Raw genomic sequence first — 12,035 nt, 5'->3', positions numbered from 1 at the left:
ACTATGAGATGTAGTCTAGAAAAAGTCTCGATTATAGAAAGTAGGATTACAAAATTTGACTTTCTCTCACTAAGATGATAACACTTAATCTCACCCAAAAAGGATGGAATACAAAATCTCCCTATTATCTCACTAGGAATATAAGTCTCATACTAATGTGGATATAAACTCTCTCACTTTCTCTCTATGTTGCTCTACTCACTTGCTTTTTCATCTCTTCCTCACAAGTTCCTTTTATATAATGAAAGGGAGGAAGACTTCACCATAAAAACATAGTGCAAAATTAATTGTTGTCATACTTTCAAGATACCTTAAAAATATTATTCCAACTTTCTAAATTGGATTTCATAGTCTTCAAGAGTCAATGAGTAATTCTAAGACTTTGGAATGACCATCATTGATTTAATTGAGGGGTATCACTAGTCCTACACCTCTACAATAGTCTATTAGCTTTTTGAATGAAATTGTGTTGGTCAACATGTCGGGCTAATTGTCATTTATATAAATTTTCTCTAGTTGCAACTCATCATCCTCTAAAGCATTTCGTATCTAATGATAATGGTAATCAATATGCTTTGATCAAGAATGTAATGTAGGATTCTTAGCTAGGTGGATTGCACTTTGGTTGTCACAATGCAAAACATATGTTTCTTGAACATAAAGCAATTCATGCAAGATATTTATCATATATTTTATTTCCTTTCCAACTTTGGATGCTACAATGTACTCATCTTTAGTTTTTATAATCCAACACATATTTATAACTTGGATTGTCATGCTATAACTCCATCTACAAAGGTAATTAGATAATTTGGTGTGGATTTTCTAGAATCTACATCTTCAGCCATGTCAGTGGTTGTGCATCCTACCAACACATGATCTTCATTACCAAATGATGAACAAAATGGCATACATTAGGCTTCCAACCACAGAGACTAAGATGACACCTAAAAAGGGGTGAATTAGTTGTTTAAAACTATAATAGATTTTTCTGCAAATTTCAAAAAGAGTTAATAGCAGCGGAAAAGTAATGCAGAAAAATAATCAAGTAAATGTAAGGAGGTAAAGGAGAAGAGAGTACAAAGAAATTTTATACTGGTTCATCTTCTTATCTACCGAAGGCTACGTCCAGTATTCTTGCAGCATAAGAGATTTCTTCACTAGATATTAAGCGTAATAATTATAATTTCTCACCCCGAGATTTCCTTGTACCTTACTCACTCTCTAATACTTATATCACTCTTTGGAAAACACCATTTCCAAGTGACTCTATCCTCTTTATTTATCACACCCTTGTGAAAGAAAGTAATTCAATACTTTGGGTGAAGAAAACGTTTAACTATGACAATGAATTACTTTTATAAGATTTTGAAGTTATAAGCTCTGGCAATCCAATAACCCTTTGTATATTTTAGTACTAATGCTCAGAAGGTTTGAATAACTTGCAATAACACTTAAGGCAACTTTAGAGAGTCATCAAAAAATATTAACCAGTATTATGTATCTTTTAATTTTCTTAATTTAAACTGAGTTCATTAGTTCAACCATTGATATAATGACTCATTGACCTAGTACTCTAATTGATTCATTGACCAAATCGAGTTTAATAATATTGTAAGTAATATATATAAGCAGTGAATAATGTATTGACAGTGTAAAAAGTCTTATAATATAATACATTACATTAAATTGGAATAAAAATTTCTCTTATATTTGTATGTGTTATTTTCTTTTTTCCTCTATTCTCCCCTCTCATCATTTTTTTGTTTCGTTTTGTAAAATGTGTAAAGAAGTTGTTTTACTGAAAATATTAAGTGAATAATATCACAACGGTTTTACCATCTCTCATCCATGTTTGACTATAAGCAGTCTTTTTATTTTAATTTTATGGACCGATTGTAGACTATCTTCCTATTCTATTCTATTCTATTTTATTTTATTTTATTTTTATTCTTTGCAATTAAACTTAGAGAATCCAACATATAAAAACATTATATAAGTGAAACAAAGTCTCATATCTAATACTTAAACCAAACTGGTCTTATTGTTATGTTTGTTATGGTACATATTATCATATTATTCAATACTAATTAGTAATATTGTGATTCGTATATTTATATTATAATAAATATAATAATTTTTTAGATTAAATATTGTTATTAATAATATATAATTAAATTATTGAATTAGTTGAATGATTAACCATGTTACAAATAACAATCATATTTAATATTTGAATTATTAATATGATATTTTGAAAATTATGAAAATTTTGATGAATAAACTAGTTTTGATCAGTATTATATGATATAGTTTGACTATCATTTTTTTTTATTTTGACCGGTATTAATTAGCTTAATTCTATGTCTGATATAATTATCATATTGTACTAGTGTCGACCTTTATCAACAATTTTTTGATTGATCAAAGAGCAAAGATAACACAAAAGAATAACTCATGTAATTGATTCACCTAAAGAGTAAACCCAACTCAAACAACTTATGCTTTATCTTGAACTGCAAAATGCCAAAGTACAACAGAATAACAAAACCTTTGCTACTGTCTACTATAGTTGTTGGCTAATCAGTCCAAAATCTAGACTTGACATCTATATCTCTATGTTCATATTTTGTTAACTTTTCTTTTACTTCATTAACCTTTACCCTATTATGGAACTAGCAGTAAATAAATAACAAGTGCACATAGAACCACTAATTTCTAACAACTCTTCTTTGTTTTCACACTAAGCCTCTTTTGTTTCTATGCACCTCCTACTCCAAGAAAGTCAATGAATGGCATTTGAACCTTATCATCCATGTTTTCATTACCAGAAACTGAAAGATTGGTGATCCTTTTTATGCCAAATGACTCAGATACTGAGATATCTGAGTTTGTATCTGAATAATTTCTTTGTTCCAGCGTAGCCTTGAATTTTCCCATGGATCCAATTTGACATGGACCGTTCCAAGAACCAAAATACTTTCCATAACCCATATGCTTAGTTTGCACCCTCCTTTCTCTAGATAATCCTGCAAGCCCATAAATATAAAAATATTAAGATTTAGACACAATAAAAATTAACATCAATGGTATACCCATTAGAATAAATTATCTAAATCACATTTAAAAAAAAGTGTAATATTTATGCAACTGTTAATGTAAAAATTTATATATAATCACTGTATCATTCATCATTCATTTGTATTATTTCATTTTTTGAAGAGATAATGATGATTAAAATTGAATAGTGGACAATGGATTAACAGTGTATAAAACTATTAAATTATCGATGCATATATTATTTTATCTTTAAAAAACTGGTAGATACTTAAGGGAATAAAAAGCATACCTGTTAGGGATCCATGGGCATGATTCTGAGCTGGAACCAGGTTATTATAATTATAACTATTATAAGAGGGCCTAAACATTGGTCTCGATGAAGAGGGAGTGAAGGAGATGTTAGTGCATGTTGATGAAGATTTATTGATGATACTAGAGTTTGTTAATCCATTAGCTACATTGTTTGATAAACCCAAAGACCAACCCCTCCTAATGTTAGGGTTGTGTCTCCTATAATGATTTGACTCCTCTCTTAGTCTCCTAGCTTGCATTACATGCCAATGGTTCTTGACTGCATTGTCTGTTCTTCTGGGGAACAGCTTAGAAATCAAAGCCCATTTGTTACCATATAAACTATGAGCAGATATAAGCCTTGCTTCTTCATCTTCAGTGAAAACCCTTCTGTTTATTCTTGGATCTAGCTGATTAAACCACCTCAATCTGCAACTTTTGCCTGCAATTGAAATACAACACAAGAAAAAACCTTCATGGTTAGACTCTAAAAAAAGATTGATTCAAAATTGAAAAATTAGTCAAATATTTATTTGTTACAAATTTCTAAGTCATGACTGCAATTGTGATATATAATTTTCCACAAGTATGATAAACAAAAGCTACTATAATTTAATGATTCATAAGAACATACTACATATATCCCAATCTATTGTTCAAAACTTTTATTAATTATAATTATTTATTAAAAGTGAAGTAGTTGTAATTTTTTTAAATATAAGCAAAAGACATCTTGGACAATAATTTAAAAATATAAAATAGGTTAGCGCCGGAAATATTTAGTATTTTTAGATGAAAGGATACCATTGATTATACCGAAAAATATAAAATAGGTTGTTGATTACCTGATCTTGCATGAAAATGTTGTGCAATGGAGTTCCAGTTTTGAGGACCAAATTGAGCAACAAGCTCTTTAAGTTTTGCATCCTCAGATGGCCTCCAATGTCCTCTAGCACAAAGCTTAGTTTTCCCTAAACCAGAACCATTCCTAGCTTCAACATGATCCCTAAGTTCAACCTCTTGTGATAAACCCATGACCTCAAAAGGGTTTGTCAAAAGAGGTTGTTGGGGAACCAAAAGACAAGAAGAACGAACAGGGGCTCTACTAAGGTTTGCATAGGAACCATAACCAACATTGTTAAACTGATATGAACTCATTAAGACAGAAAAAAAATAAAGGTTTGAACTTTGAATAGATTTGAGTTAGAGAGATAAGAGTAACAATGTTTTATAGTAGAATGAATAGTGACAAATAAAGATGGAAATTTGTTGCATGACGTTTAGTTAAAGTGAGTTTGATTACAAAATATGAAAAATCACTAAGTAAAAGTGAGTCAACTTTAATATGAAATCATTAAGTAAGGTATGTATAGATTAAAATTTAGCAAATTTTATTTAATAATAATAAAATATCAATTCTTAGATGCTCATTTACTTAATTTAGTTAATAAACAAAATCATATTTTCCTTTATTTAGTTCTGTCTAAAAGAACATAAAATTTTAAAACTACAACAGAATGTTGTTGTTACAGAAAAACAATATAACAAAAGGTAACGAATTACCTTAACTATACCCCACGAGATTCTATTCACACCTAAACAAAATTTGGTGCATTGTCCTTGTAATGATTTGTTGTTATAAACGGTGTCCCAAACTATATCTCAAACTAATAAAAATGTTATGTTACTTAAAAAAATTAAACGTTTATTACTTTTTATATTTTTATTTTAATATCATTGATCCAAAACATAATTTAAAACATGATTTGAGACAATAAATCATTTTCTATATTCCGTGTCTAGAAAATTGCAAGTGTGTGCATGGAATTTGAGAACCACTCGTGTGGGTTGTCTCTGAACTATGTTTGATGTTTTTTTATTCTTGCTCTTTCTCTCTCATCTGCTTTGTTTCTCGATCTTTGGTGAAAACTCAGAATAGTTTTTCTCTTTATGAAAAAGCTTTTACTTTTCAAAAGAGAAACTGAAATAGTATATGGGTGAATAACAAAGAAGGAGTTAATCATGTCAATGATTATTTTCTAAACTAGTAGCATTTAGGTATAAGTAGCTAATGCATTCAATTACATTTTACTAAAAGTGTGTGGGTTAAGATCAAAGGAATTTTAACTTTAAACTTAAAGATCATAGTAATATTTTTTAAAAATATTAAAAAATATAGCTCAGTATATGAGACTCTTACCTAATAAAATTTGAGAATGATAAATACACATGATCTTAAGTGTTAAAAAAGATATATATACAATCTTATTCTCACAAACAAAAATCATTTTTTCACCATCAAGTCATAAAACAAGAAAACTATTGTATGGAAGTTGGCTCTATGATCTTTATTTTCTACGATATTTATAAAAGATGTTATAATAATAAATTTTAATAATAATAATATATATCTGTATAATATCACAATTGTTTTTAGGTTTTACCATTCATATTAGAACTAAGATGTCTTTATTATTTTTAAGTGAAAAGTTTTAATTTTTACCTAGAAAATTTAAGATTAATCTTTTCAAATTTAAAATAAAAATAATAAGTAATTAATATTCAGAAAATTTGGTACATTTTTTTATTTAAAAGTAATTAATAAATATTGTTGAATATAACCTATGTCTTTTTACCCTTTCATTTAGGTTTGCTTTTAATTATTATTTTTTATAAATAAAATGGTGACAGTAATAGTTCCAGCATTTCAACGGGTAAAGCAAATTCTTTATCCCTCTTCTCTATGGAATTTTTTACTATGATATGAACTTTTCACCTTTAACATTTACGAATATTTGAGATTTAATATGCTTACCATAGGACTAATCCAGATATGAATATTAGCATATAACATGTAGCTTTTTTACCTTTTTTTTTATAAGTAAAATTCATTCAAATATAGCTGTAGCAAGAGAATTGCTATAGCAAAAGTACAACAGTTGCAACAGAGAAAAAGAATTTTACAAAACAGCAGTTGCAATATTGAAGATTTGTATGATGTAGCTTTTTTACTTGATTGGAGATTTGTTTTTCATCTTACATGATGTGTTTCCATTTTATAAACTTTAAATTTTAAACTCATGCATCATTATTTTATTTTGACCAAAAAGTCAAGAATTCGATTTCTAAGAGTGACATTTATTAGGAGTCACAGTCAATTACTCAAAAGAAAATTAGTTCTTACTTAAAAGGGCGATGAAATATATCTAATAGTACTAAAAAAAATTCTATTTGTTAATCTTTTGTTGCATAAATCAGAGAACATGGTAAGTACATAAAATACCACTAGTTGACATTAATATTTATGTTCTGTTCAAAGTTACCCATTATATATAGTTCATAGTTTTTTATTGCCGATAAAAAAATAATAGTTCATAAATTATTACTTTTATTGGCCAATTATTCTTGTAACTATATTAGTTTTATCATTTCAATAATTAACGACCTGTGCCAACAAGTTAATTGAATTTCAACTTACAATTTGTTTGCCACATAAGTAACTATCGGGAATTTAATACAAAAAGTTGAAAAGTGAAAAGACTAAACGATATCAATCTATTTTTAAGGAATTAAAATCTCGTAATAGAACAGAACCAGTTCAATAACAAAATTTATTTTTGTGTGTATTTTGTACTATTTTATAGACATTTAGTTATCGTATGGAAAAAGTACATTGTATCTACATTTACTTAATTCGAAAAGGAGAAAGAATTAAAAAATCATTTTATACGACTCAGTCATGTAAGATTAATTAGACAAATAACATTAAAATTATAACCCATTACTTAAAAAGTTTATTTTTATTCAAATGATACATTAATATATTATTAGAATGTATTAAATAATGTCCAAAAAATTTCTAACAATACATTAATCTACTAAAAGACCTCTTTGTTAAGATCTCACTTGTGTGAGATACAAGGAAAACGTTAAGACTTTAGTTATTTGGAAAACACTCATGATTATGATCTTTTCTTTCAAACCATTGTCCTCATCTCATGAGAGTGCTAGTCCTTATATTTTGTAGGTTCAATATTTGGAAAATATTTGAGCCTCTAATTTAAATATATGAAAATTTTATGTCAAAGTTGGAAGAAAATTGAAAGCTGGAAAGAAATTGCGATACCAAAATAAAAATGAGTAAAATGAGTAGTCATTATATATTAAAAGAATTTAATTAAATATTATTTTTATAATAAATTTTGAGTAAAAAAAAATCTCATATAAATCGTGAGAACATAATATATATATATATATATATATACTTCCTTTTTAGTTTGATTTTTGTTACTTATAGGAAGCTTGAGTCTAATATATTCTTAAGATTATTTTTTAATGAACTTTAAATGTTCTCATATTTTTTTTAATCTAGATCAAACCTTTATTTTAATTACACCAACTATATAGTAATATAAAACAAAGATTATTACAACCAACAAAATACTAAAAGAATTGAACAAGAGGTAGTAATAACTGATAATGTAATAAATTTTCTAAAAAATAAAGACAATAGCACATTGGTCATCAGAAAATAAATTTAGTTGTATAATTAAAAAATATTTAAACTCCCATTAAATATAGGTCATGTATTACGCACTTATCATACATTTTCACAGGTTATGAGTATATATATAAGTAGTTCTGGTTTAAACTATGAAACTGATGAAACGAACCGAACCAAGTCGTGAACTGTGTTCATGTTTCGGTTTGGTTATATTTTTAAGGAACCATTTATGTTCGATTCGGTTTATGGTTTTAAAAATTTAGGAACCGTTGAAACCAAACCGAATCGCATATTAAAGAAATAGCTACAAATGAATGATGTTTTATTGTTTTTAAATTCTTCAACCAATTTTATAGTTTAAATTATCAATTTTGTATAAATTACAGTATTATATATGTTACTAAATTGTTATTATGTTAGTATTATATATGTATTACTTACTAATTTTTTCTTGGTGTCTTGATGATTTAGAACATATCTTCCAACTTTTATGATATTGAATTTAAAACTAACATATATCATATATTATCTATCATATTGTATTGTTATATGTGTTACTAATTGTGAATTAATATAAGGTTACATATGTAACTATTATATATTTTACTAATTGATATATATTACTAATCATGAATTATATTGTTATATATGTGACTAATAGATATATATATTACTAATAGATATATATGTTACTAATTGTGGATTGTATTATTATATATGTGATAATTAAAAAATTACTCCATAAATTACATAATTGTTATATATTGTATTTTTCCTTTTATGAATAAACAATATTCTTGGAATACATTTTGAACTCAAGATTTTTTATAAATAAATAAATAGGAAAAATTGAATTTATGGTTAATTGAACAAAACCGAACTGTGTGTTTGTGTTCGGTTTGGTCATTGAGATGTACCAAAAATTGAACCGAATCGAACTTTTACACCTTATTAAAAAGCTTATTAAAAAGCTTTGAGAAAAAAACCTAAACCTAACTAAAGCATATGTATGGTGAGGTATATTTTAATATGCATTGAATATGGAGTACATATGTTGTCCCTATTCTCATGCTCCCTTCTTCCATTCTAACACAAAACCCATGAGTTGAAGAAAACAACAACTCATACTACCAAGTTTTTCATTTCTACCTAAAATCACAGCTACATTATACCAACAACAATCTCTTCAGTGCACTTCAATCACCATTGAATTTTTGTTCCTTATTCATGTAGCTATATGTAGCTTTGTGAATTGGAACTCAAACATTAGACTCTAGAAAAGACTAGAAGAATATTGTTTACTAAAACAATTTAGACTCAAAACATACTTAAAAATAAGTATTATTGGATTTTGAAAGATTAGAGAATTTCCATATTAACTTTATATATAGGAAGAAGAAAGGGGGATAACATGAATTCTTTTAATGTGAGACTCAAACAAATTTCAAAACTGCTAGCAAAATTAAGTATTAGATAATTTCTTTCTTCCACTCGAATAGAAAAATATTTACATGAAATTGTCCCTTGACTTGTAAGTCATAGCAACATGGTTAAAATTCTAGCTTTTTTAAAGTTCTCAAGGTACTTCCATTCTCCTTTTTCCGTTGATGTTGAACCTAAAAACAAGTCCATTACAAAACATTTATTTTTAATTGGTAAACTTTCAAATTGCACTAAATAATTTTCAAGTAGAAACATAGCTAGAACAAATTCACCATCTAAGGTACATACTTGGCTCATTGAATAGGAAAAAATCAACATCAATTCTAAGTTACTAAAGTGAGATTTGCTTTACATGGTAGGTCTTAGGCATTTTATTAGTAATTAAAGCAAATTTATTTTGGCTAACTAGCACCTTAATTCTCTATTATATGTAGATTTGGAGGAACAAGAATGTATATGATGAAAATTTTGTGTGCCATTAGAATTTTGTGACTTGTTCATGCTCTAAGAGGAACATTGGTAGGGCCATGGTGATGCACTGCCTTTAATGTTGAATTAGAACAAATGAGTTACCTCATCATTTTGATATTAAGGCTTAAGATTTTACTTTTTCATGATACAGTTTTCAATCTCAAATTTTAAACAAACAACTAAGCAAGATAGCCAAAAAAATGAAGCGAATTTTCAATAATCAAACATTTTTCTTATGATTATCAATGGGTTGAATCTAAAGTAGTTTCTTACTCTTTTTTTATGAATATCAATGTTGGTTTTGTCTTTGATCAAGTAATTATAAAATATAAAAAATGGTATAGGTTGCAGAAAAAAATTGTTGAATTTTAACTGATATGGATTAAATATTAAAATTTTTTGTAGAAAACCTTCTAAGTACTTTTTATTAACCAAACAGTTTATGTCTGAATAGAAGAATCCAACTCTACTTTGACCTATGCTTAGAATGATAATGCTAAACTAAGCTAAAATACTTCTCTGAGTGTATCATGTCGTAAGTGTTGTAGTAAAATTAGAGTATGAGAGGAGGTAAATAGGTGTAACAGTTCAGTATAGTATTTTTTTTTAGGTTAATTGCAAATATCAAAATACAGACAAGGAAAATCGATTATTTACTTCATCTAATCGATTATTCATAGAAACTAATCAATTATTCAGTAACTCGAAATCTTGGAAAATTTAGGTTTCTTGTTGATCAAGTTTCACGAAAATAGTTCTGATTCAATTGCTTAACAACAGCCTATTAAATAGAATATAAAAATTAAGATTCAATTTAAGCAATATAAAGAATCAAAACTAACATGCGTAAAATCTGAAAGTAAAGAGATTAAGAATAGAGAAAAGTACGCCAAGAGATTTTATTGTGGTTTGTTTGCGGGTCCACTTGTAAACTACATTTAGGTCTTCCCGTTTGATCTTGGGAGAGTTGTTTTCACTATAGAAATCAATGTATTTTTTAAAATCACACTTTCAATCAATACAAGATTTGACCCTCAACCCTCTATGGATAATCCTCACCACCTATGGTTCGGCCCCGGCCAATCCTAACTCACTTCCAAGATCCTTGTATAAGTGAATATCTCAACCTAACTGCAGCTAAGATTTTACACTTAATTCTCAAGACACTTGAGAACATTTAATTCACTCGGCTAAAATGAAAAAAATGAATCTGAGTAACAATGCACCTAAATGTGCTAATATAACTATGATCTCAGACCTAAATCCAATGATAGAAATCACACTAGAACTCCTAGATTCTAATATGATTTATGCAAGGTTTTTCTAAATAAGCACTTTCTTAAAAATATGAAATGTTGCTATCTTTTTTCTCTTGATTCTTAAAGAAACACTAACTTTTATCAATAGAAGATTTCACACAGATAGTTCATAGAAAAATATGAAATTTTGAAAACTCGTATTAAGAACCAATGAGAAGAAAAACAGTTTTAATACAAAACAATTTTCTGTTTGATCTAATTGATTATCTACACTAGTAATCGGTTATCGATAAAGCTAAATACAAGATAATTGATAGACATAATCGATTATTACTTTGGATAATAAATTGTGATACCAAAAGACCAAAATCTTTAGCTATTGGAACTTTAATAATCGATTATTACTTTGCATAATTGATGATCAGACTTCATAACGAGATAATTGATTATCATATTATGGTAATTGATTAAGAGAATTGAAAATTAGTTCTTTGATGTGAAAAATGAATCTCCTATATGATTGTATATGCAATATATGATATCAAAAAATATATACATTTTTCGATGTATAGACATTATCTAATCATGTATGAATGAATGAAATGTCTCATTTTCATTAAATCAATTTTAGTTCTTGTGAGACTTCAACCCTTGGTTCATCTAACCTAGACTCAATTTAAGCAATCAACTTAGGACTTCTATAAAACATAAAAAATTCTTAAATATATGATAACCTTGAGTCTTAACATATTACCTTGTTAACTTTATCTTTAAGCTTTCATATAATATTTCTTCTTCATCAAAACTAAGTACATTGTCACACTTATAATCTTTGACTCCTATTACAATGCCACTAAATGTATCAAATTAATATTTTCTAAAGCAGCTTTGATGATTAATTTTTGTTACACTCCGATACTATTTTGATAAGAAATTTTTATTTTTATTTTTCTGAACAAATTATTAAAATTGGAAGCTTCTAGGGACAAAAGTGTGGATATTCATTC

At 27.3% G+C, this 12,035-nt stretch overlaps 1 protein-coding gene and 1 long non-coding RNA gene across 2 annotated transcripts; both read right to left on the bottom strand.

Annotated features, from left to right (window-relative positions):
• Positions 282-3,903, bottom strand: LOC109347146. The gene is made up of 3 exons (XR_002107564.1): positions 3,892-3,903; positions 1,213-1,220; positions 282-380 (listed from the first exon to the last, which is right to left on the bottom strand). It is a non-coding gene; the product is annotated as an uncharacterized LOC109347146 (long non-coding RNA).
• LOC109346936 lies at positions 4,162-4,517 on the bottom strand. The gene has a single exon (XM_019586676.1). It carries the CDS (start codon positions 4,507-4,509, stop codon positions 4,162-4,164), a length of 348 nt encoding a protein of 115 aa, XP_019442221.1. The 5' UTR covers positions 4,510-4,517.

Source organism: Lupinus angustifolius, chromosome LG05 (genome assembly GCF_001865875.1).
Source record: "Lupinus angustifolius cultivar Tanjil chromosome LG05, LupAngTanjil_v1.0, whole genome shotgun sequence".
NCBI lineage: Eukaryota > Viridiplantae > Streptophyta > Magnoliopsida > Fabales > Fabaceae > Lupinus > Lupinus angustifolius.
This window is presented reverse-complemented; position numbering and strand designations above follow the sequence as displayed.

What these genes read in the sequence shown, in the direction of transcription:
- LOC109346936 (XM_019586676.1), bottom strand. Translation starts at nt 4,509, where the DNA reads ATGAGTTCATATCAGTTTAACAATGTTGGTTATGGTTCCTATGCAAAC.